The sequence below is a fragment of the Oryzias latipes genome, chromosome 6 (assembly GCF_053564925.1).
Source record: "Oryzias latipes strain Hd-rR chromosome 6, Olatipes_Hd-rR_3.1".
Taxonomy (NCBI): Eukaryota; Metazoa; Chordata; class Actinopteri; order Beloniformes; family Adrianichthyidae; genus Oryzias; species Oryzias latipes.
Window position 1 is genome coordinate 23,480,021 of NC_136242.1, and position 27,381 is coordinate 23,507,401.

The 27,381-nt window shown below is 38.8% G+C and overlaps 1 protein-coding gene across 8 annotated transcripts in view; it reads right to left on the reverse strand.

The window, feature by feature from the left end:
* shank3a (SH3 and multiple ankyrin repeat domains 3a) overlaps positions 1-14,005 on the reverse strand; it is a 210,875-nt gene extending 196,870 nt beyond the window's left edge. For 3 of the 8 annotated variants that reach the window (XR_002873416.2, XM_023955923.2, XM_023955922.2), the window contains exon 1: positions 13,597-14,005. Coding sequence is in view for 7 of the 8 variants with exons in the window: in XM_023955923.2 (XP_023811691.1) it covers positions 13,597-13,881 (285 nt within the window). In the remaining variant the exon portion in view is untranslated. The remainder of the gene's footprint in view (positions 1-13,596) is intronic. The other 5 variants (XM_023955921.2, XM_023955919.2, XM_023955918.2 and 2 more) reach the window with 4 other exon arrangements.
* Between the last annotated feature and the right edge of the window lie 13,376 nt (positions 14,006-27,381).

Here is a 27,381-nt window from a genome sequence, read left to right on the forward strand (position 1 = left end):
GTGAGGGTCTGTAAGCTAGTAGGAGAGCCTGTAAACAGAGAGCTCTCAGCAACGGGGGGAGGACAGTGAGGTCTATGTCCTAGAAAACAACAGAGTTTATGTTTTTTAGGCTAAAAATGGTATAGTCATAGATAAAATATCACTGGGAATGCTTTTAAAATGGCTCAAAATTGATCGGAGAGAGTCTTTGATAATGCCAATTAATATACTTTCTTAAATATATGATTTTATACAATAAATATCTTACACAAAGCTCTTTAACAATTCCAAAACTCTTCTTGTTAGACTTAGAACAAGAAGAGCAAGGCTGAGCAAAATTCTTTGAATATTTTTGCATGCCGAAAAATCTCCTGGGAGGGTTTGAGTCCTGCTTGCAAAAATTCATTATAGAAGCGCAAAATAAAAAAAAATACCAAAACACTTTGAACAAGGAAGAAACTTGCTTAATGAGGTCCTTTGCAGGGCTGTTGCATTAGACCATTTAGGTTTCAGCTGGGTGTACCTTGCAGTTGGGACATGTGGTTCACTTTATTATTTTTTATCCATAGGAAAAAAAGAAGAAGAGGATTACAAATGAATATATAGCTTGATGAAGCATTTATATAATGGTTCTTCTCATAAGCTACATCTAATGTGTGTGTTTCCTCCATTTTTATAGTTTTTATGACAGCGCTGAGGAAACTAGTGACTGCTTCATAACTACTTCTTGTTACCAGTCAATAAAGCCAGTACCACAGTCAAAGTTTGGGAAAATACGTAAATACTTTCTTTTAAACCCAACTCTGTTTTTTCAGGCGCTGACACCAGAACACAACATTCCATGTGATCTGACTAAACTGGCATTAATCACATAACATGAAACTAAGAATCCAAAACACTATTTCTGTCAGTGAATCGGCAATTCCTGTGGGGCAAACTTTGGTTTAGTCACAGGAAGATGCAAGTTAGAAAAAAGAAAAAAAATGACAGTGGTGCCTGTGGTAATTGGAGCACTCGGGGCAGTAACCCCAAAGCTGGAGGAGTGGCTACAGCAGATCCCTGGAAAGACCTCAGACCTCTCAGTCCAGAAAAGCGCAGTGCCATGAACTGCGCAGGACCCTCAAGCTCCCAGGTTACCACATCCCCGCCTTCCACCAGGAGCTAAGAACATATATAGATAATGTAAAGCCTAATTTCACCATAATGGTGAAAATGTAAATAATCTCATTAGATTAGGCATTAGTTACTTTGTTACCTGGTGGCCAGAAATGTATTTTAAGTCATCTTCTTCATCAATAATAGAAAAAATGAAAAACACAAATACTTGCTACTGTTCTACTATAGACCCATTGTTAACATCACAAAATAAACAATAAAAGAAAAAACACCAGCAGAGTTTCACACAACAATGTGCTTCAAGTTTTAAGTTTACAAGTAACCTATTTTAGGAAACATGCTTTTATAGGAAAAAACATTCATTCATTCATTCATTCATTCATTTTCTTAGCCGTTTTATCCCTTTCGGGGTCACGGGGCTGCCGGAGCCTATCCCGGACACTTGTGGGCGAAGGCAGGGGGGACACCCTGAACAAGTTGCCAGTTTGTTGCAGGGTAGAATGTCCTCACTCACACACCCATTCACTCCCGCACTCACACCTATGGTCAATTTAGAGTTGCCAATTAACCTATGAAGCATGTTTTTGGATGGTGGGAGGAAGCCGGAGACCCCGGAGAGAACCCACGCATACACGGGGAGAACATGCAAACTCCACACAGAAAGGTCCCCCACTGATGTTCTGTTTTTCATGTCCCCCAGCCGGGACTTGAACCGGGGGCCTTCTTGCTGTGAGGCAGGAGCGCTAACCACTGCGCCACCGTGCAGCCCTCTAGGAAAAAAAAAACTTTTTTCAACCTTACTGCACATATGACAAATAACAGATTATAAAATTTATATAATCCCCACAGACACACACCTACACAAACTTTTTTTTTTTTCCATGCTGCATCAATAGACACTGAGCAACGCCAGCAAACACAACAAATCCTGATTAAAGTCCTCTTTTTGATTACTGTTGGCAGGTGGGACCAAATTTGCCAAGAAGATTTAGAGTTAATGTCAGTCACCGCTGAGTTATGAACACTCAGTAGCAAAGACAGCTACACACACACACACACACACAAATATTTGAAAAACAAAATAAAAAATATATGCAAAAAGTCTGGAATATTTGGGAAAAAATTGATCTTAGGTTAACATAAGATTTGAGGGTTTTTTAAACAAATGAAATATCACCATCAAGCCCTGCTGTGACTTCCTGGTATCAAGTACAATTCAAAGACAACATAATTTTATATAAAATTTAACATTCTGTATATTATTACTTACAAATTGAAACTATATATATAGTCCCCCTGACCATTGTGCTTTTCTTACGAAGAGGAAAAGCCTAACTGGAACTTCCTGTTGTCTTTATCTTGAAAAGTAAATACTGAATAAGGTCCTCCCAAGTTTGACAATAGGCACAATCTTCTGTTCATGCTCTTTCCTGACTCTCAAAGAGGTCAGCAGGAGCTGTCATTATAACCTGGACAGCTGGACAGCATTTGGAATTTTAAAAAAGCCTCTAGGCTGACACGAAAACGTTTGGACTGTGATGGCACACTCATGCATACATGGATGGAGGCTTAAAACTTTAGTTAGAACTTTGAAGTTGACATTAAAACCTGTCTTTGCTTTAAAATGACGGTGCCAACTTTCACACTACAGTGCACCTCACAAGCCGTCCACTTTCTGAAGCCCTTTGGTCTCTCCTGACTGGCTGTAGATAAAATATAACAGTGGAATGCTATGTTCTCCCTGAACAAACATAATTAATACAAAGACCAGAGCTCTGACAAAAGGGTCAGTCTGCCTGAGCTGATATTAATATCTCCATATATTCACAGGCTCCTCTCAGACTTGACTCACAGAGATGAAGGAAAATAATGGAGGGCAATAACACAAGGAATGACAAAAGAGACCACATCCTGCAAACCACAAGATTACAACAATAACTTTCATCTTCCTAACACTGATATATACACACACAAAACTGTTTGGAAAAACAGTTCTCACATAAAAGTCATTTGCACAACCTGAAAAACTTCATAATGGCTAAATTGAATCATGTTAGGGCCATAAAAAATATTATTCATTCTCTGTTTCACCATAGGAATGTAAATCAAACTTGCATTCAAAGTTGCAAATAGGAAAAAAATAACAGCTATTCAAAATATTTACATATTAGATAAGCATACTGTGATAAGCAAACTTCAGATTAAAAGGATCCTGAGCTGAAAAACGGACTGCAGACATTTTGAACAGACAGAAAATTTTGTTGTTTTATTTTCACAACCACAAAAAATATCTGACCTAGTTTTTTTTTAAATTTGTCTTGGAGATTACAATTTAAAAAAAATACAATTTATGAATATTTTGTTTATTCCGAGAGGATATAAACATGATATGTCCTTTTTTTTAAAGAGTTATAAAGAGTTACGGAGTCACTGATCCATATGTTTTCTCAGACACTTTGGGTTCCTCCCACAGTCTAAAAACATGTTTCACAAGTTTATGAGTGAGGTGGTGTGGTCTTCTGTCTGTATGTGGCAATAGACTAGCAAACTGTCAAAGGTGTACCCCACATTTGCCCTACAGTATTTCATATAGGCTCCAGCAGCCTCTGTGATTCTATAAAGGAAAGATGGATGGATGGATGGATGGATGGATGGATGGATGGATGGATGGATGGATGGATGGATGGATGGATGGATGGAGCATCCTCAAAAATGTATATACAAATTGAAAATCTTTTAGAAACAAGAATGATGACTTATAAGACCCTTGAAGGGCTTTTTAAGATAGAGATGAAGAAGATCACACACCAGATAGTTATCAAATTGGTTGAGTTGTGGCAGATCTTATTAGATATTTGGTTGTATTTCCATTTCTGCCAGAAATCAATACTACAACAGGAGAAATATTACATTAAATTACTCTTGTGATTTTAGTCTGCATTTAAACAGAGATAAAGTTGTTACAGAATCTAAAAAAAAAATTGCAATTTATTTTATTTTAAAAACATTCATACTAGCAAGGTATGAAAACAGGTTTTCTGAATATGACTGGCATTGTGGCATTGTAAGAGAACTAGAGAAATGCTCAAATTATTGAATACAATATCCACCAATGAGGTCAGCCATGCCTGCTCACTAAGATAAAGGTTTTTTGTCTTTTCATTGTGCAAAGAAACTCTGAAATTGGTCTGGAGGTTAAAAACTGTGTGAGAGGATTCTGAGAGGCTGAGTTTAGCCCCAGGAGTATAATGTCATTAATTTTGGAAACAATGAAAGAAATACATTGTTAAAAGAACCTCATCTGCAAACTGAGTTGACTACAAAGATAGTTCAACTTTGACTTTGACCTTTTTTTTTTCTAAAACAACATGTGTGCTATCTGTCAGGCATGGAAATGTGAGAAAAAAAAGATTATCGTGGCCTGCAGTTTTTATCGCTCTCTGCTTTTGCTTAGTTCGGGCAGGATCTTGTGGCAAAAGGGCATGGGGACCAGGAAGGAAAAGAAATGAGTGCAAAGTGAGATGAAAATAAAAGAAATAGAACCACAGCCCCCTCACTCTGTCTCGCTCACTTTCCCTTGATGGGTGTTGTTACCAGATGGAGGAAAAGAATATGCTAGCCACGTCTTGAGTCCTGCAGCCACTGTGAATGGAGCCGAGAAGCAACAAGAGATAAGAAAAGCTTTCCACAAACAATCATGGATACAACAGGGAATGTAAATGTAACTGGGAAGGTGCTTTGGGCCAGTGTTAAGCCAAACATATACTTGATCCTAATGAAGCTTTTCTGTTGATCACCTTAAACATCTCAATATTCTAGATTTGAAGGCCTCAAATAGGGTTGTGCCGATGGACGATATCATCGTCCATCGTGATGGGTGACTGACATCCCGATGGAGAGACCACCATCGTGATGCCACACCCCCGCCACGTTGCGCGTCGACATCATAAGCCGCGGTTACATGTACAAAATATCTTGATGGGATCAATGGTCGGATTAGTATCCAACCGTGTACATGGGCCCAGAAAAATGTTTTCAGAATATAAAAACGTTCACTAAGGTCACACTTTCCGTCGGAATAAATCATTCGCACACGCGCAGTATTCGCACATGCGCAGTTTGAAAACCGGAAGAGGATACAACTTCCGCCGAGCGGCTTTTTTTCCAAACTTTATTGTATGTAACAATTCAATACAAAACGATAACAGCACCGAGCGGCTATATATATTGACATGTCAGCTCGGTAAAATACGAGATAATCTTCTAAACGTGCTTTTAATAATGTTACGGTTATTATGAAACACCTGTTCGCTCATCATTTGAATTTTAATCCGTGTGGTCAGTGCTTTTTCTGAACGTAGCCAGGATTAGCAGTATGCTAACACGGGCTAACAACATTAGCTTTGGGTGGCGCTGCATCCTGTGAATAACATCAGCCTTTATTTAGTCGGGACACGACTGGAAACACAAATCCACGTGATTGATTGAATGTTTTCTAAGGACTGAGCGACATTTCTGCTTTGAAGCTCAAACCGCTGTGTGTGCTGACGATCCGAACTGTGCTCAGACACACGTTTAGACCCGGTTCTGAGTTTGATAGATCGTACCCCTAGAGCTGCGGGACGGATCGCAGTCTTAAATCTGCCTCACATACCCCCCCCCCCTTCCCATCAAACATAAAGCTGTAAATCCGCCCTCCGCCGGTCCACTTCGCTAGTTAGGTGCGGGAGCGGACCACTTCTTTTCTATTTTGCTTGTTACTTTTTCTGTTAAAGTCACTTCCCTCAGTTTATACTGGATCATCGCAGATTAACCATTAGTTGGGAAATAAAATGAAAAAAGCAAAATAACGAATAGCAGTTATATAAGAGCGAAAAATTAAAAAATACCCCCCCCCCCCCCCCCCCCCCCCCCCGGACGATGTCATCGTCCATCCCGATGGTTGACAGCAAACATCGTCAACGGCCAAATTAGGGGACATCGCCCAACCCTAGCCTCAAATATCACAATTTCCACCCCCAACCGAGTCATCAAGGCGTCACTCCACATTTTCTTTTGCAGAAACATGAACTTCCAAAAATTCCTCTTTTAAACCATCTCAATTAAATCTCAATAAGGATTGGGGGGGGGGGGGGTACCTCCACGCTTTGCTGAGGGAAAGAGTCTGCTGTTAATAAGAAATGGATTAAGTCCTCTAAAGCAATACATGGCTCTTTGCACAAAACATCCTCCTGAAGAAAACCATAAACTTTACCTTCACAACTTTTAACCATTCAAAGTCACCATGACTTTCAAAGATCATAAAATTTACCCTATCTCTCATGTTCACCAGCTTAGGCAGCAGGCCGCCGGGATTTGTGCTCCCCACCCAATTGCATCCACCAAGACGTTTTATTGAAACTGGATTCACCATGGATCCTGTGTAGATGAAAGGCTTGCATCAAACCCATCCTCAAAGCCTTTACTGGTACTGAAGCTCTCTTTTCTAGTTGTTTTGCTACAACATTGAACACTCTAAGATCACAAATCTACAAAGCTCAGACTGTGGCCAAATCCAACTTGAGTTTTTGTGTTTAGGTTAAGTTCAGTCAATTTCCTCTGAGTCCAAGACTTTACCTTTATAGCAGTTCTTCCAGAAAGAATTGAACTATACTTTGCACCTCAACTTGAAATAATTCACAGTATGATATGTTTATTAAAAAATAACAAGTCTGTATTTTTCTTTCTTTTTTTTAAGACGTTTTTAATTTTTTATAAGTAGGAAATTTCTCTGTCAGCCATATTTGGACAGTGTTCTTTTCCAAACTACAGATCCTTCACCAATCGAGCCTTGGTAATCAATTGAAGGATTTGTTAAACCTCTTTAGTTTTTCTCTTTCCACGCCATACATTACTTATGTAAAAGAAAAAAAAACTTTTGAACTGTGTCTACTAATTCTGCTAAAATGCCACAAGTATAGCTTTGACACCAAACTAAAATATCGCCTGAAAAGTATATTTGCACCTTTTATCTAAATCTTTATTCTATCCTTAGCTGAAATGCATGGATCCTACTGGAAAATTCACGAGAAATCAATGAGTACCAGTCGTCATCGCATGAAGCTATAGACTTCTATGCTTCATCCCATGTTTGGCACTTTTTCCACCTCTACCCTGTCAGTCCCCCAGATCTAGCTGAACTACCCTCCAAACTTCATGAATATCACATGCTCAGTGCAGTTTTCAATAAAACAAAAGCCCCATCTATCTCCAAACAAAGACCATACAATTGGACCATTGATTTATGTCGTAGAGCCCTCATATTCTAAAGCCACCCCCACCGTCCTACCAAACTTAAGTGAAAATCTATAGAAACTATTCTCTTAACTTGACTCAGTTCTTCCTTTGGCAAGAAAGAATAAAACAAAAGTTCCTACATTAATTAAAAAAAGTCCTGAGAATGTAACTTTTGGAATCAATAAAAATCAATGGACAATAAAAACACTGTCTCTAGTCACAACTTTCAGCTGTAAAAAGCAAGAGTTTATGCCACTGATCGCACTATCAGGAAACCTAAAATGTTCCCCAGATCATTTTATTTTAGCATAAAACTGAATGAAATTCTAACTTGTTTGTACTGTCAAAAACAAAACTACAGCCATTATGTCTATGTGGTGAACACGCCGCTTGAAACATAAAAAAGTTAATCCCACACCTGATCTCAGGAAAGTATTTTGGGATGTCTGCTGGCAAACAAGCACAAGGCAAGCCGTTATTTTTCTGGTCTTGCCCAACTTTTGACACCTCATCAGTAAAGTCAGTGAGATGTAGCAGCCATTACCCTCTTTAAGACTCACATTCAAGGGTAAGCAGATCTTAAAAGAGCATTTCATCAAGCCTTTAGAGGAGATTCCAATTTGCAGACACAAAAGCTAGAGATCCCTGGTCCACTAATTCTTGCAACGATAATCAATAGTTAGTAACACCAGCTAGACACAACAGAGAGTTAATAGTTGGGTTACAGAAAAATGCACACTTATCTTCATTATCTAGCTGTACATGGAGGTGGCAAGTCTACTTAATAAAATAAAAAATGTGTCCTTTTTGCGGTTACATCTGTATGCAAAACCAATATAAATATGTTCAAGTGACAAGAGAGATGAGCACAAGAACCTCACAGCAGTGGACAGAGATTTACAAACTTTTCTATGGGAAGGTTTTTCATCTCTCAAGACTCAACATCATTAGCCTACTTTTACAAAAAAAAAAAACTATCATAGAAAAATATCTTTTGTGAATGGAGAAGCTGGTAGAAAAAAAACTAGAGCAGACTATTTTCCTCTCCTCTGTGTAAAGATGAATGACATCTGTTGCGGGCAACCATTAGCAGCATTGGGAAACTGCCTCTTTTCGCTCCAATCACATGTATACTGTTGTGCTGAAGAAAGATATGAAAAAAAATCACAAATGATATCGCTGATGCAGAAAAACCTGAATCTGTATCTATATAAGTGCAATTTTTAGGATGAATAAAAGGCAGCTATGACCTAACTGTTTTACTTGATTCACATCAAAATACTTTATGAAAGGGAAAGTGAAGACTCAATTGAACTACCGGTATACATACCAAAACCTGTAGTTGATCTTGGATCGCAAAAATCCTCAAAAAGAAAAAACAATATAATACCAAAAAATTTAGGTAAATGCTGAAAGTCAACACTACAATAATCCATCCATCCATCCATCTTCATAACCCTCTGAATCCCTTTCGGTGTCACTGGGCCGCTGCAGCCTACCTAGTTAGTGTTAAACAAGGCAAGGTACATCCTAAAAAGTTGTAGGGCCACACACTCTAACACAATTCCACATGCACACATAAGGGCAATTTAGAAATACCAATTACCCTAGCAAGAGGCATGGTTTTGGACTGTGGAAAGAAGCCGGAGAAAGCCCACGTATGCGTAAGGAGAACACACAAACTCCATACAGAACAGTCCCAGGCAGGATTCAAGCGGCTCAGTGTGAGCCCACATTGCAATATTTTACCCATAATTCCATGCTATTATTCAGCCCAACCAACACATTAACTGAACTCCAGTCTTGATGCTGATCTAATCTTGGACCACTCTCTCCAAAAACAAAAAAATATTGCCAATACAGTGTACATAAAGTAATTTATGGTACATGGCACATTCCTTTTAAAAAGTACTATGACATATAATTTATACACATAGCTAAAATTATTAAAACTATTCTTCAAAAGTTAAGTCCCAATATATTTAGATATTATGCTTTCTTTGTGGCTGTGAGCCATCTTTATATTGAATATGAAGGCCCATCATAACTCAGAGTCCTCACACTTTCTTTGACAGATCTTTTTTTCTTGGGTGCATGTATTTTAAGGACAACATCTTACAAACATAAACAGCAAACATGTCTGCTACTGCAGAAAGCATTTATTTGTCATTAAGTCACACTCAAAACGAGACTACAATATCTAAAAAAAAAAAAATAATAATAATGAAAAGGAGAGGCCAGATATGAAGGAAAAGAATAGTTAGCCATGTTCATGCTGGCTTCACAGCACACCTGTTACAAAAGGTAAAGAACAGCATAGTTTAATCAGTTCAATATTCTTCATTATCTATAAACACAGAAGGCAAAATGTAAACCTACTTCAGTCAGACTTTTCTCAAGTCAATCTCTTTTCCACTCAGTGTACACACGTCCCTTTTGACTACTCCATAAAAGATTCAAGCTGTCAGATTCCAGGCATCTGTCATCTGTCTCACTGTTTATCTGTCAGACTTTCAGCCTGTCGCTCTGTTTGTCCTTTCATCACCACTTCACCTGTTCGTTGTCCAACTTTGGGGAGAAAAAAAATGCGATTCCTTTCAAGGGAAGCTAATGATCTGGTGAGCATCTCTACATTATGTAAGAACATTAAGGTAAGTCCCCCGGCAATAGGATTAGGACATGTGCATGTGTGCATGTCAGTGTGTGAACATGTGCATGCGAGCAGAGTATGGCCGAGTGTGCTTCTGTGCAATTGTGTATGCATTTGTTAAGAGCTTGGCTGAAAAACAATGTTGTACACAGACAACTATTCTGCAGTACCTTCAGGGAATTCTCTGCCTTCTTTTCAACTGCATTTCCTTTTATTCCCTGTCTTTATTCCCAACATTTAGAGCTGGAGTCTTACGAAGATATAACAGTAATTCAGCCACCAACAAGGAAGTAACCAACAATGCAAAACACACAGGCAGACTCTTTCTTAACTTAAAATGACAGAATAAAATCCAATTCAACTAGACCTCAGACTAACTCCAGGACATTGCCAACAGTCACATGAAGTCAGAAGCTAAAGGTTATTGGACACGTCTCACACAGGAATATGAACATGATGCAAGGATTTCAACGTTTTTCTCCATGAAATGGGATGACATGGTAAACAACCAAGTAGCAATGCAAGTGGACAAAGAAGACCAGTTCACGATCATCCACATCCTGTGTAAGTGCTCCAACCTGTTCCGCATTTTAGCCTGTAACTCTCCAAGAGCACTTCTCTGTTCACTTTTCAGCATATCCATTTAAGGGTTGTCACTGCAAATCAGCTTTCACTGATTCGCACAGGTGCTTTGGCAGACATTTTTACACCAGAAGCCCTTCCTAACACAACCCTGTCCTTTCTCTGGGCTGGGGACGGGCACAAGGAGACCCAGACTTGGGCCCCCGTGAGGCTACATAGTTAGGTTGTAGTGTGAAGGGTCTTGCCCAAGGACCCATTCTGGATGAAGCTTAACACGCCCCTGGGAAACTGGGGTTTCCCATGGAAACCAAGTAACTGAGCCATCCAGCCAGTGGCTTTCCAAGAATACCAAACCAGGAAAACTTCAGTCTGTGTATGGAGGGATTTGTGCCAGTAGTCCAAGAGCAACACTCACTGTTTTGAGCATAAAACATTGAAAATATAGTGTGCTCAAAAAGTTACTTTGTACTTGAAACAAAAAAAATATGTGCAATCAAAACAATTTTCCCTCGAGAAAAATTCTGGATCTCCTACGCTTAAAACAGAGCGGGGCATCGTATTACAAATGTGCCACAAAAGCCAGCCAATCACAGACATGGACATAAAGGTTGATGCTGATTAGTCCGAAATTCTTCCAAGCAGCTCGTAGACTGGATCAGGTTTGTGCTGGATTGGAAGAATTTGTGACTAATTAATATGAGGTAAGAAATCTGTCAATAAGAAACATATTCATACAGAAAAAGTTGTGTATTTATGTGTGCACACCTATGAAGAAAAAATATAAATAGAACATTATGATTTACATTTTAGATGTCTGTTGAGACTTAAATTTGTCTTTGTTTTGAATACAACTTTTTTTGTCTTGTCTTGAATACTGTCAACTGTTAATGCTTTTTGAAATGTATTTATTAAAGTAAAATAAAATAGAACTTTTTAGAATGCTATTGATCCCATAGTGGGGAAATCCTCTTGTTACTTTAAAGCTATTTTGAAGACGAATAAAACAGATAACAATACAGTGATCTCCACATTTTGTCTGTTCCGGGCGTTAACACCTGATAGTGTAAACAATGCACCAGTGGATAGTTTCAGACCCAGAAGTGGTGGAAAACAGTCCAGAAAGCGGTAGCAGACATGCCACTCAACTATTTAGTTGTAAATAAAAAAAAAACATGTCTTTCAAAATTGGTTGATATTAAGATGATACCAAAACAAAAACAGCTAAGGAATCTCGGAGCTAAAGTAAGCTAACTGGCAGCCGACTGTTGTTGCAGTGAACAGGATCAAATTTAATGAATAAACAAACGTCAGTAGAATCAAAATACACCACTTTCCTTTTTTTTCATTTTTAGCTATTGTTACGGTCAGCCACCAGTTAGCCTACTTTACCTCTGAGTAGCTTTCTGATTTTGCCCACTTTTTATTTTGTTTCATCATTCTCTTATTATTATCTCTTTTATTGATGAACATTGACTTTTTTACACCTATTATGAGTGATGTCTGCTGCTCTTTTTTTCCCACCACTTCCGGGTCTAGTGCAATATTTATTCGATCAGCTGTTGTCGCCTGACAACAAAAAATGTGGCAGGACATCGCTGTTATAGCCTGTTTTTTTTTGTATTCAACAGAGCTATGGTATCAGGATAATTTCCCTTCCAGGCCATCAATAAAAAGTTTAATTCTGTTTTAGTTTAATAAATGAGTCTAAGTGTGCATGCACACTCAGTAGACTCGATGTTTGGAGACTTGATGCACACACCTGTGACCCTACTAACAAGGGAAATTTTCTATTCAAGACAAGCAAAAGTCATATTCAAAACAGACATGTCAAACATGAAACTAAATGTTGTATTTATATTTTTTATATTACGTCGTGCACAAAGTATTAATTTGTGCACAATTTCGTTTTTAAGCCTGCGTTTCTTATTGACAGTTATCTTACCCCATAAATGAGCATTAATATTCATGTCTGTGATTGGCTCTGGCTTTTGTACATCTGCTCTGTTTCCAGTGCTGAAGAGAGAATTTCTCTCCCAAATTGTTTTGTTGCACATATTTTTAGGTTTCAGGAGTAAAATTGTTTTGTTTGCACATATTTTTAGGTTTCAGGAGTAAAATTGTTTTGTTTGCACATATTTTTAGGTTTCAGGAGTAAAATTGTTTTGTCTGTACATATCTTTGAGTTTCCAGGGCAAAAACATTTTTTTTTTGAGCACACAACATTTTGAAAGTTTTACGCTCAATACGGTGAGTAATCTGCTTGGAATAATGACACAAAAAAAATCACTCCATATTCTGTGCCACAGACTTTAGATTTTCCAGACTTGTCGAGACAGAAAACAAACACTTCAGACTAAATTCACACAAATTATGAACAGCTAATTTAAATTCAGTATGTGAGGACATTTGCTCTGACTCATTACACCTTCTGCTGCAGTGAACAACTGTCAAAATGCTGTTGGTCACAGTGAATTTGCTTAGAGATGGTAGCCACAAACTGAAGTGATAAATGGAGAAAGTATTCGGACTTTTTTTTTTTTCCTTTGTGAATGCCACACTCTCCATTCTCAGACTGCATCTTCTAAGGGATGGAGGGGGCTGGAGAGACTGTAGGTTCGGGCCAACACGGGGATTAGAAGACATGTTTCAGGTAAAGTTTCACAGTCGTGATTCTTTCCTCCTGTGGATTAGCTGCCTTTATCCGCCATGCGTGCTCTCCCCCTCTCCGCTTCTCACAGTTGTCAAAGTCAGCTGAGGACTAGTTAATGAAGAGGCAGCTTTATTAGGGGTGGAAGGGGGCGTTGACCCCCCCCCCCCCCCCCTCCAAAATATCAGCAAGCACGTACAACTGCCAAGTCTACGTTAGAAAAAGCAACAAAATAAAAAAAAAGATGTTTTAAGCAGTGAGTTGAGGTTGGAAGCCCCCTGTCAGGGTGGAAAGAGGAAGGCGGGCTCTTTTCTGTCAGCGGTTGACACGAGCCGCACTGACTTACCGTCTGTTGCAGGTCTGGGATTCCGATGCGGATGACCACCGTGTTGCCCGTCGGCTCCTCCATGGGTGCCCGCGCGCTGGAGCCTCGCTCTGCACCGGGACGGAAAGCCAGAACGCCGCTGTCCTCCTCTTCCCGGGAGCTGCCGCTGTCGGTGCTGCCCCACTGGCTGCCGTTGGCTGCGTGCGTGTGCGGGCTCGTGAGTGTGTGTGCGTGTGTGCGCGGCTGCTGGTCCTGCCGCGCAGAGCTGGCTGGCTCATGTTTGCCGGCTGCCGGACGCAGAGGCATGCTCCGTGTTTGGGGCTCAGGCTGTCTCTCTCTCTTTCTTTCTCTCTCTCTCTTCTCTCCCCAGCTCTACTTGCACGCACGCACGCGCGCACACTTGCCTCGCGCTCACTTTACACACGCTGACCGTTTGCAGCATACATCACTCGCCTGGGAGAGAAAAAAAGAGGGTGGGGGACAAAGACAGGGGGAAGGCAAAGGGAAGGAGCACAAATGGAGGGTTAAAAATACACATAAGTGCAAAAAAAGTTGTGATTTTTTTAAATGCAGATAAATATATGAAGACTCTCTCATCTTAAGCTAAAAATCACTCATAATTGAACCAGAAATTCTACACATAAATCCAAAAATTGATTTAAACATATCAAAATCGCACATAAATCAAAATAACATGGCTGAACTGCATTGATGGCAGCTCCAATGCTTATACACCATTTGATGCTGCAACATTCCTAATGTAATGCTGTTGCTGTCACACACTGTTGCTCTTACTGTAGTATATTATCATGGTGGGGATATTAGGACACCACAAGCATGTTTGAGTTAGAACTGGGGGGGGGGGTTGTTTGTTCAATCAATGCAGTGCAGTTTGGCCTTCATGCTTCGTGTATCTGTGGGTGGCGTCACTGATCAAAAGCTTCTCTGGCAAACAGTGACACGCAAGCACGACAAACTGCTATATAAATGCAGCTGAAAATGTTCAAGGGAGTCTTTTTTTTTCTGAGGGTCATTCTCAGGGGGTCAGGGGCCATGTGAAATCCTGAAACTATGGTAGAACAAAAACCCTTTTATTTAAGAAATCCTTCCCAGGAATCAGACATTAACTAAATGTGTCATTTAACAACTAAACTTGTTGGTTCATGGGAAAATAATATTTGCACAAAGCTACAATTTGTGTGGTCACCTTAGTAAATATTGTGTATGTCTCTATGTGACTAACGAGCATGTAATGGATGGTTTGAACAGGAAGTATGAGTGCATTTCAATCATTATAGTCTTTTTCTTGGGTAAAACTCTATCAACTCCATTGCATTTTAGATTTTTAGATCTTTGACCACAAATGAATCTTAATTTTGTAATTAAAAGTGCATGGAAGTTCCAGAGACACATTGTGTTGCGTAGTTCAGCCCCTTGAAGACCTCATAAACAGAGTTTTAAACAGTAATAACACTTTTCACTGTTTTTCAAATTGTTTTGAACAAATTTATTAATACGATAAGATAGGATAAGAGAAGATAAAGATACTTTATTGATCCCAGCTTGGGAAATCCAGTGGTTGCAGCGTCGGCGTTAGGCTCAAGATACAAACATACACACAATAGACGACAACCGAGAACCAGAACAATCAATCAGAAAGAAACATCAGTGGAAAAGAACAGTTGTATTGCGTGCCACATCAGGAGAGAAAAAGAGACAGACCATAAATGACTTTATCTATTGCACATGGATGACAAGTTATAGAGTCCAATGGAGTGAGGTATGAAAGATCTCCTGAAACGGTTTGTGTGACAGCGAAGCTGCCTTAGCCTGTTGGAGAAGGAGCTCCACTGACCATCCATTACAGGATGGAGAGGGTGCTCAGGATTATCCATGATGGATACCAGCTTATTTAAAGTCCTCCTCTCCATCACAGATTCAAATGTGTCCATTTTACAACCAATTACAGAGCCAGCTCTTCGGATCAGTTTGTTCAGTCTATTACTGTCCCTAGCAGATATGCTGTCCCCCCCAGTAGACCAACGAGAAGAACAGAGTGCTGGCCACAACAGACTGGTGAAAAATCTCAAGCATCTTGCTGCACACGTTGAAGGACCTTAGTCTCCTCAGGAAGTGGAGTCCGCTGCTGGCCTTCTTATACACAGCCGTGCTATTGCTCTTCCAGCTCAGTCTGTTGTCTTGTATTACAAGTCATAAGTTGTACTAAAAAACGGAATCACATTTTGAAATGTTTACAGGTGTTTCTAAGCATTACAGACTTTTTCCTTTGTTATCCTCATCCAGGCATTCTTATCATGCCCAAAAGTACTTAAAGTACAGGTTGCCTCCTTGTTCTTGAGCTCCATAATTGTATAAAATTCCTAAGATTCCTTGAACACCATACATTGTAGAGAGACATTGGGGTCACGGGGCTGCCGGAACCTATCCCGGTCACTTGCGGGCAAAGGCTGGGGACACCCTGGACAGGCCGCCAGTCTGTCGCAGGGCGTCTTCTAAATTTATTGAGAAAATAGAAATTATCACATTACTTGTCTTCAAGTGTTAATACCTGTAGCAAATTGACAAAATTGCTTGAAGAATTTTTTTTGTTGTTATTCTGACATCTAAAAATCCACCTCTGCAACTTTTTTACTAGCCAGTCTAAAAATATGGTGTAACAGAAGTCAATGTTGTTTCTTGTTGGCAGACACATGCATGAAAAAAAATGTATGAACAAGAGACTCAAAGAGTTTAGGTGTGTTACTCAGATGATGGACAGTAAGTTAAGATGTAAAAAGTAGAAGAAAAAGTTTCCAACATACATTTTCACTGGAATAACAATGTTTTTACTATATTTCTTCACAATAGTGAAGACATTTTAGAAAATTAAATATTTAAAAATAATAGAATATTTCCTCATGAAAATTGTTGGAGCAGTGCTCCAAAGGTGTAAGCCTTTTTGGTTCAGCTTTTGCTGAACAGATGGACCAATCCTCAGCAAAGACACTTATGTTGACATATATAAAATATAACAGCTAGGAAAAAAACATATTAAAAAGAAGAATTACTATTGTTACATATTTATCCTTTTCAAATAATATATTTTTTCTAGTGTAATAAGTTGCTAATATTAAAATGTTGTGTTACGCTGCCCCTCCAGTCTGATCAAAATGGATCATCATGATCATAAATACTAAATAGGGCATGCCCTATTCAACAAAATAGCTCTGCATGAAAATTTTTAAATGGGTATAAATTACCACAAACACCCTCAATAAATATTCATTTGCATATTTCATCATTAATAATATAAAATACTTGTATTACGCATTTGTTACAAAGTTCAATTTGTTCCAAACTTCAGCTTTGAGAATATGGCACAAGACCTTTAAAGGTTCGCCAATAAGCAATAATGATTCCCCTAGATGCACCAGAATGGCAAGGCTGGGATTTCATTGCACTTGCATCATGCAATAATAAACACTGTGGGGAAATAGCACTAGAGATGTCTACATGCTCAAGAAAAGTTCTCTGTTTTAATTTTGGAATGAAAGGAAGGATTTGGAAAGTAATGTGGTCATGTTTTTTTTAGTTTTCCTTAAGGTTTTTCTGGCATGAACCTCTTTAAATTACACGTTTAAATGTAAACGGTGTATCAACAAATTTCTCAGAAAAATGGTCAAAAAGGCATTTCAACTAAAATAACTAGTAAATGTAATTTTACTTTTTTACATGAACACGATCGTAAAAGGTCATTTTCTGCAAAACAAGCCTCAAAGCCCTGGCAGAATCATGTGTATCTCTAAGTGCATGTTACTAGAAGATAAACAAGAGGAACGCCAAAAAGAAAAAATACTTAATAATCAATTTCTCACAGCGTATTGTGTAATGTAAAAGAGTATTTTGCTGTTCTGGCTCTTAGCAATAAGCCCACATTGATCAGAATGTGAGAGCCACATGCATTGCAGATAAAGACGAATGAATCCTATAACCATTAGCATCATTTGTGATACACAGATTTCTGAGACCCCTATCTCATTAGGATTATCAAAAGTTCCTGAAAAACCTATTGCTTACCAAATTACCCATTGCTTTATAACTGATAATATCCATACCTTGTGAAAAAAATATTGAACTTTTTTTTGTGGATGTCATTAAAGTCTATAAAAAGCCTCTTGATTCCAAAACTTCTTAAAGACCCACTTCAATAAAAAAATAGTGTTTTTGGTGTTTTTACCTTGTTTTTGTGAAATTTTTTCCCATGATGGAGGACATGTATAAATAAAATGAAGCGTAAAATTGCATTTCTGAGTATTTCTTTCTTTAAACCATTATGAATCAGAGGCAGATGAAAAAATGCTGTTGGAAAAAGCTTGTAGCAGTGACATAGTACAGTCAGCGGGCCACAAGCTCCCTGCTCTCCGTCATTCTGATGCATTCAATTCAGACAAATAGATCCATTTACGTCTGAGATCAAAACCGTACGGCTGGATATCTACAATATGACTAGCAATTTTTCTAGCACCAGTAATGTTATGTTGGGGTTGTGAGGGGCTGTGAGCTAGCAGGAGAGCATGTAACCAGACGGATGATGGGAAATGGAAGCGGGATTACTCTGCGCCAACAGTTCAATAACAACTCAGGTGAATTTCAAGTGAACTCCCGTTGCTCTGCAGAAACCGATTTTTACCAAAAAATGGCATATTTATGATTAAAAGTCCACTGGGTACAAATTTTAAAATAGATAAAAAGATGCTCGTAATGGGACTTTAAGAGGAAAATAAAAGGTTGAAGTGTTTAGTTGCAACTGAGATGCCTCAAAAACACCTGGAAACTTAAAACTGTGGTCCAACAATTCCTGTTTTTCCAACATCAAGAGAGTGCACAAGAATTCTAAGGAGAGGACCGCTAATACTTCAGCCAAAGAAACGAAAGCCTCCTCTGGGCTCCGAACTCATTTACCCCACCCCCTTTCACAGCAATCTTTTGCACTCGAGTCCAGTGAAAACAAAGTGAATAATTCATGACCACACAGAGCAGTGTTAGCATGGATCCAGTACAACATGTATGTATCTGAAAGATCTGCAAGACTTGAGAAGACACCGGCGTGGACTTTTAAGCAATGACATTAACAATGTCTTCTGAAATCCTCAGCAGGCCACGAGCCAGCCTTATACCTGCAATCTTCTTAAGAATCCACACACACACACACACAAAGAGGAGGCGGTATAGAGGAAAGGAAAAAAAGGTGAGCAGTTGCAGACAGAGCATGAGTTAGAGAGGATGTGGCTGAAGCAGTCAGTGAGCTGACACAAAATAAAAAAGGATGGAGGAAGGGCACAAGCAAGAGAGGGAGAAACACCAGAAAGGGGAGGATAGAAGGAAACACAAGAAGGTGGGAGAGAAGGAGGAGATTACATACAGTCAGCATTGACAATCTCGCTGCATCGTCCACGGCCTGGAGTAAATGTGATAACTGTTCACAGGGCCCATCAGAGTCGACTTCACGCTCCTCTACACCTGGTAAAGCAAATGTCATGGCCACTCACAAACTGAAATCACCCAGGGCCAGGTTTACCCACACACCCTCAGAGACACAAACACTTCATCTTTCTGAAATATCAACATGTTTGCTTCGCTTTTATTAATCCAGTTTATGTTTTTACCTCTGAACTTCACTCTTGAATGAAAACTATTGACCGATGACCTGAGAGCCATCAAACAGAAAACAGGAGCTTTAAGGTTTTTTTTTCAAAGAAAAACATATTTCAGAGAGGATAAAATTAGAATACTAGTCTGTTTTCTTCTACCCACTCCTTTTTTGAACACTTAATTATTTTGTTTGTTTTTTATGTCTTCTTCTTCTTCTTTCTCTTTCGGCGCTTCCCATCAGGGGTCGCCACAGCGAAACAACCCCTCTTTTGAGGATGAGTTGCATGGTTAACTTGGCAATGTTTTATGCCGGATGCCCTTCCTGATGCAACCCTCTCAATTTATCTGGGCTTGGGACTAGCACAAAAGCAGAGAAGGGAAGGGGGAGCAGCCCGGATTCGAACCCTGGTTTCACGGACAGACGGTGCCACAAACCAGCACAAGCTAAACTGGCTCCTGTTTGTTTTTTATGTCTAACTAGTTTATTTTGTGTTTGAAAGTAAAATAATGGGCTGCACGGTGGCATAGTGGTTAGTGCACTTGCCTCACAACAAGAAGGCCCCAGTTCAAGTCCCAGCTGGGGGACCTGAACCAGAACATCAATGGGAATGGGGGACCTTTCTGCGTGGAGTTTGCATGCTCTCCCCGTGCATGCATGTTTTCTCCGGGGACTCCAGCTTCCTCCCACCGTCCAAAAACATGCTTCATAGGTTAATTGGTCAATCTAAATTGTCCCTAGGTGTGAATGGGTGTGTGATTGCAGACACTCTACCCTGCAACAGACTGGCAACCTGTCAGGGTGTCCCCTGCCTTCGCCCATAAGTGGCCAGGATAGGCTCCGGCAGCCCCGTGACCCAAAAGGGAATAAACGGTAGAAGATGAATAAATGAATGAATTAAAATATTATCAAATCAAATTTAAATATTCAAACACCAGAACAGAGTATTTTTTTAAAATACAAAAAAACAAAACAATCAAGAGTAGGCTGGATTTTCTTGGTCAGGTTTTTTAACCCTTGTGCTATCATAGATGACCCCACCCTTACATTGACGTGTTCTCCCGACCATGACAAAGGTGGATAAAGGTGGAAAGATTTCATGTAATCCATGGACACCAGTGAAGATCACAAATCATTGAAGAAAAAAGGCTCAGAGCACTGTCTAGTGGGTCTAGATGACCCAACTCCCAATGTTAAAGTGCCTAGGATAGCACAAGGGTTAAGCAACAATAATGCAACCCTTTATCTTAAAATGTTCTGAAGTTGCAAAAATGTTTACCTGGCAACATCTTATGCCTACAAGGAAAACAAGAATAGGAGCTTTTGAAGAACAAAACAATGAGGACTTCAGATCTGCACAATTCTTGAATTTCTTCAAAATTGTTTCTAAAGATGTCTTCACCATACTTTATTCTGAACAAATTTTTTTTATTTTTTTGGACACCTAACACTGACTAAAGACTGAAAATTGACAGAACAGGAGATGGGAAGTGAAGAGCAGAACCAACGTTGGATCAGTTTTAGAAAGTCAAGGAATGGACTAAAAATGAATGAAAAACAAGTCATCTTCAAATAACCTTGCTTACTGTCCTTCGTGAATTATTCAATGAATTACAAAAAGTTCTTGCTCATTTGAAGCAAAATGCAGGAATTAAATGTGCTGAAGGCTCTTTCAGCACTGAGTTGTTTCCTCCTGTTATACCACAGACAATTTTCAATCACTATGAAAAAGCACGAGACAAAGACAGCTTAAACACTTGAAAAAGATTCCCAAGAAAGGGCCCTGGATGTATGAGAGCAAAGCCAAACAATTTTGTACCCTTAACTGTTGGCATTTCAATTCTTTAACATTGGGTGTTAACAAATGTTTATCCTGGATTCTGGTTTAGTTCTCCGGCTCACATTTGTAAGACAGAAGATTTAGCCAACATTTCTACTAATTCGTATCTTTGAGTCTTTCTTTCTACAATTCTTTCTTCCGTTACTGAATCCCTTGGATGTGTGTGTTTATAAGGAATGTTTTCTTACAACCACACAAAGTTTTAGATTTACAGAATGTGTACTTCAGAGTGCTACCAGGGATTTTGCTGGAGTGACAGTGGATTCTTTGATGCAGCTTCCCAATTAATATTCACCAGGGCTCCCATGAGAGAACATCATAAACCTGCCAGCCAATTAGGACAAGTTTCCTACAGTACACTGCATTATTTTGCCACACACAACCAAACAGACGCTCCTACAAGCAAGCTGGGGATGATGGAGAGGTCAAGGGGTGTCAGTGTGCCAAGTTATAATTAAAGGAGACCCACCATGATTTGCTTGCTATAATGCTGTCTATTTACAATAAAAATGGTCAGGTCATATGGTTTTTTTGTCCATTAGTATGTTTTCTTCTGGAGAACTTTCTGAATCAAATCTCTGACTGAGTCAGAGGCCAAGTAGGCCACAGGGAGGCAGTGCAAAAAGCAACACTGCTGAATGTCTTAACATTAGGAAGTGTTTCTATAGAAAACTGGAAATTCTTTCTAGATTCTAAAGATCTGTATTAAGTTCTAAAGGTCTACAGGTTGTTTTACCTTCAAAATGCATTTACGCCAAGCAGCAGTGGATGCTGTTTATTTTTCTCCAAACAGAAATGGTGCTGTGAAGTTAATTTGTCTTTGCTTTACTTTATTAAAAAAAAAACAAATTCAAGTTTATACACAGTTCTACCGGTATTTAAAATAAAATTACCTAGTGGAAGATAAGTGTGAGTTGTGTTTTTTTTTTATTGCTAAAATTGATTAGAAGAAATGTAATGGAGATGGCATGTTATTTATTGCTAGACAGCTACATGCTCACTTCTACAATAATACCTCATAATACAATAAAACATTCTCAGTCAACGAGGGCTTGCACCAGGTTAAAAATGCATTACCTTGTCTTTTTTGTAAGGTACCTGTCTTCAAAACTAGGATTCATTTGTCTTGGGAAAAACAATTACCCTCCCTGATGGGTAATCCGTTATAACCTATCAACTTAACATGTTTTTTTTTTGTTTTTTTGCTTTGTGGGAGAAATCAGAGTATCTGTTGGGATCTGAAAAAGACCCTCCTGGCAGGGCAAACCTTCACAGCATGTAGCACAGCATCAAGACAAATCCTAGCAATAGATTTGAAAGCATAACATGTCCTGTTGTGAAGCATTTAGTATACTGTGTGCAGAAGTCATGCTCCGACAAGCTGTTCTTCCTGCCGGGGTATTTTGTGCCTCTGAATCAAATCACATCTTTTACACTGACCAGATACTTTTGACTAAAAGGGACAGCAAAACAAACTTTCATTGTTAAGGAAAAAGTTACATATGTCAGAATCAGAATCACATTTATTGTCATATGCATAGCTTACACTGACCAGTGTGTAGCCAGTTTAACCAATGGTCTTTTTTTCCACAGTTGTGCTGAGTCAGAAAAGTAAAAAATTCTTACCATGTTTTCTGGAGTTTTGACTTCACGTACATTGGAAAAATAGAGCAGAGTACCTGTGTTGAAACTGGTGCATGGTCTCTGCACTGGCTGCCTTCATTGAAGACAGCTGAGTTTAACCCTTTAACACCATGGATGTCACCGGTGATACCTAAATAACACACGCTCTGACATACCGTGACTCTTCTTCAACCGTTTATGTGATTGATGTGAATCAACTGATTCGGATGTGGAGAAAAGCGGCTTTTCAAAGCGGCTTTGTGCCCTTATGCAGAAGCGGCTTGTCTCTGCATCAGAATCAGCTGATTTACTTTGTTTCTGAAACTACTTTACTACTGTAAAGTGCCGCATCAGTGTAAGGATTCCTTTCATTCCCCACAAAGTAGTTTTAAATATCCAAAAACGTTTTGGGGGTATTCACAGTCATTCAGCTCAGACAACTGGGTTTACTTTTCATAATACTTGATTTTAAACTTGAAACGAACAGAATAGTTTCAAACATTTTGCAAGCTAATTTTTTGTTTATTTCTGTTTTTTTAAGTTCCAAGTACTTGTTTTCCAGCACTAATGCTTTGACTGTTGCACACAGACATGGTGCTGCTCAACCTTCCTGCTGGAGGTTGGTGCTTATTCTGAGTTCTGGTTAGTTTAACTGCCACTGTGAGCTGCATCTAACCCAACAAAAGTCAATAATTGATGGATGTTTGTTCATTTCAGATGAACCAATGTTCATTTTCCATTTCTCTTTAATGCAATAAATAACGATAATAATAATGAGCCAAAATAGCTTTTGTAAGAGATATCACAGATTTCAAAAAGAAACATTTGGTGTGTTTTTTTTCAGCCAAAAGAATATTTTCTGGCTTGTTTACTTTTAATTATCATTGAAAAGTTAAAAGCACTTCACATTCATAAGAAGGCACTCAGACAAGCCACTGCCTCTGTTTTATTGCAGGGCTTTCCATAGACCCTTCAATCAGTTTTGGACAGTGTTTACCATTTTAAAATAAATAAATACTGGTACCTTTCCTTCAAAACACCCAGTCCTTCTTCCACATCTGTCTTTTCTTTTAGATATACCCTCCATTCACTTTTATTCATCTGTTATCGACGCTTCGTGACTGTCTGCCAAGCGCAGTAATTACAGTACAGCAGCAGAAATTGAGCAGTATGGAGAGAAGCAGCATATCAAAGGAGACTGTGCAGGGCATTGGGTATTAAAAAAAACGTATTCTCAAAGCCACAGCTTGGTGCATGGCGAAATAACAGACTACAGCTGTTAGTTTCTCCGTATCGCCTGATGTATTTTAGGCTGATGTCAAACATCCAGTAAAAATTGCTGCAGAACTACATTTCCTGCAGGTTTAATATGAAATCCGGTATATGTTATGTCTATATTAGATGAGGTTTAAGCCCCAATGAATTCAATGATCAGATACTGTCCATAACTCTATAGACTATTCCTGGTGTCTGGCACTGTTACGTCTACTTGAACTGCATTTTTTTTATCTTCTTTAAGGGCCAAAGTACTTTACAGTCTCAGTCTCATCCAAACAGACATCCATACAACGATGGCGGCAGAGCTGCTGGGCACTGGCACAAGCCACATCACATGGAGAAATATGGGTTGAAGCGTCAAGCCTAAGGACTCTTTGACACGTGGACATGCAGAGTAGGAATCAAACCCATGATCCTTAGACTGACCACTCCACATCCGTTTCACAGCCACATTATATGTGTATGACAAATGAAATAGTATTTAAAAGACATTTTACATGAGAAGATTTTCAGCTGTTGTAGATATTTCAGCAAATATCTACAAGAGGAAACCTTTGAAACTTTCTTTCAAATCAACAGGCAAGCTGTTATTCTCAGGACGGTCTTTGGAGCAGCAGCCTAGACTGTTTGCCATTAAAACACCATAAAGAAGCACAAAAGACAAGCAGAGATGCGCTCACACAGTTAAGCTAACACCTGCAGCTTTTAAACTGTACCAGAGTGCAGGGACACTTGGACAGAAAATAAACAGGGACAACATGCCATCTCCAGTCAGAAAAACCTCAGCGGGCATTTGAACCACAAACCTTCCATGCTGTTACCTCATCACTAACACCATTTGTCAGCCAGCTACTATGTCTGTACTATAAGGCTCACATTGGTTGGCTTTAAATGTTTTAGCCATGACAACTTTATTAACTTGTGAAATAAGTTTATTTTTGTTTGAGGTGCCAATATCATAAAGTTAAAACATAGACATGTTTTGACTTTGAAGTCCCACTCTAATCATCTAGTGGTCCATTTAAAAGCATTTCCAGTGGTCTTTTATTATGATTATGTAGTTTTACCCCAAATTAAAAAAAACTGTCCTTTTCTGCAACATATTTTCTGCATACGGAAAGCAGTTCATTAGGAATTCACCTCTAATTTGTGGGCAGGACTGTTGGCACAGAGCAACCCCACCCCCTCTCCCTGTCACCCATAACTGAGCTATCTATTTAAACACTAGTTTACAGCCCCTCAAAAGCTCATTGGAGCTATCCAGCCGTACAGCTCTGAGCGATGCCAGCTTGGACATACATGGATGTGGTCGTTGACAAGTGGATGCATCAGAACGGAGCAGAGGAGGGAGCTTATGGTGCTGATCCTATGTTTTTCAAACATCATCTTTTTGTCTGCTCCTGATTCACAACAATTTGAATAATGAACATTCAATGAATATTGAATATTGTGTCTTGTCAAATAGAGAATTGCCATTTACACTTTATCATAATGTGGGCACGTTTTTTTTTAACAATTCCTTTAATGATAAAACTGTAATGATGGATGTATGTACTTTCATTTTAAAGTCTTAATGGCCAATTTATCAGCATCAAGCCACCCACAGTCCTGTACAACAGAAAACGCACAGGGATGAATTTAATGTAGGGCCTCACTGATGAATAAATGACTCAAAAAGCTATTTGAAATATCAATATAGACTCATTAACATATGGATATGGGGTATGTCCATGTTTCCAGCCATCTCACATAACCCTACAAAGAAAGCTTCAGCACAAAGGAGCAAATTTGTATTAAAATGCTCTTAAGTGAAATCACTTTTAAGGCTGCAAAGGATTTAAAGATGAAAAACGAGGGAAAGGAAGATCAGCCTGAGGAAGAAGCCAGAAAAGTCAGGCAACTGCAAAAATCAATCAGGCAGCAGTTCCCAAATGCTGCAATGCTAGCATGCTATAATGTTATTAAAGTGTTTTATTAACAAATATATTACTTTATGACAGTCAGCTGCCCTTTGGGTAGGTGCGCTGGGCAAAGAAAGCCTGAACAGATTCCTTCACAGTTTTCAAATAAATATATTTATAGCAATTACAGTCATTCCATTACCTAATGGATTCAATTGCCCACACTTTTATAATGCTTTAAGCTTTAATTGGGCTCTACAAAGCACTTAATACTGTTTTTTTATTTCACCCATTAAGTGCAAACTCTTTTTCTATAGGAGCCCCATGCTCACTTCTTTATTTGACGTAAAGTCAAACAATAATGAGCAAATTAGAAATAAATGGTGTTCAGTACCTTGGAAATAGAAGCATCAGTGCATAGGAGCAAAGGCGTGTAGGCTTTTAACATTCAATTTGGAATATTACCTTTTTTTTCACCTGAGTTTATTACAACCCATCATGAAAATGATCTCCCATTGTTCCATACAGGTATGAAGCATCTGATCAGGACATTCAGTTGCTGATGTTTGATTTGTTATGTGAGCTGCTGTAATCCTGGGAGGGGGAACATAAACCGCCAGTCAGGCTCACGTACACAAACCTAATGTTGAGGCAGTTTTTAATCTTGTAAACATTCTCTCTCTGATCTCTCATTAATTCAGTGGCAGGGGCTGATGAGTGTAAGAGTTGGAGAGGAAGAGACAAAACTGCATTTGAAATGGAGGGCATTCATTGCCTCAGTCATGCCAGCTTTTTCCTGCCTTCCTAAAAAAAAAAAAAAAAAAAGAGAGAAATACTCTGCCTCACTTGCCCAAATCTCAACTCTTAATGGAAAACTTTAGATGATTTCATTTAATTTATGGTAATTGCTATATGAAATATTCTGCAGGAAGCCTATCAAATGCTTGCAAATGCAACACTGCAGAACTTCATTCATCAGCACCTGCAGCAAATTATGGAGTAGCCTCCTGTTTGTTTCTCATGCTTACAATTTGTCTGTCTAGGTTGTTGATAAATATGTCTGTAAACTCATGAAAAATACCACACAAATGAATTATCCATAATTTCTGTCGAGAAACCAGCCGAAAAAGGCAAATAGTAAATAAGATGATGATTGAAAATGTTACTGAAAACCAAGATTATTTATTACAATTTGCAATGTCTAGTTTTATTATAGAGTCAAAGTGGAAATGATGGGACTCTGTTAGGAAAAGGTACACCAACATTTAAAATAAATCTTCTTTGCATGCAGTTATTTTCAAAGTTATGTATCTAATAAAATGATTTTCAAATAAAAACAAAAACAAAAAAGTAAAAATAAAAAAGGCATTGGTGAGAGTCCTTAACTGGGGCTTTTAATGGACTCAATCATAAAAATGGGAGAAAACGAGTTTCTGTCTCTGGATCTAAAAACATCAAAGGACTCTAAGAGCAGAAGAATCCTAATCTTATAATAAAAATTCAAACCCACACAC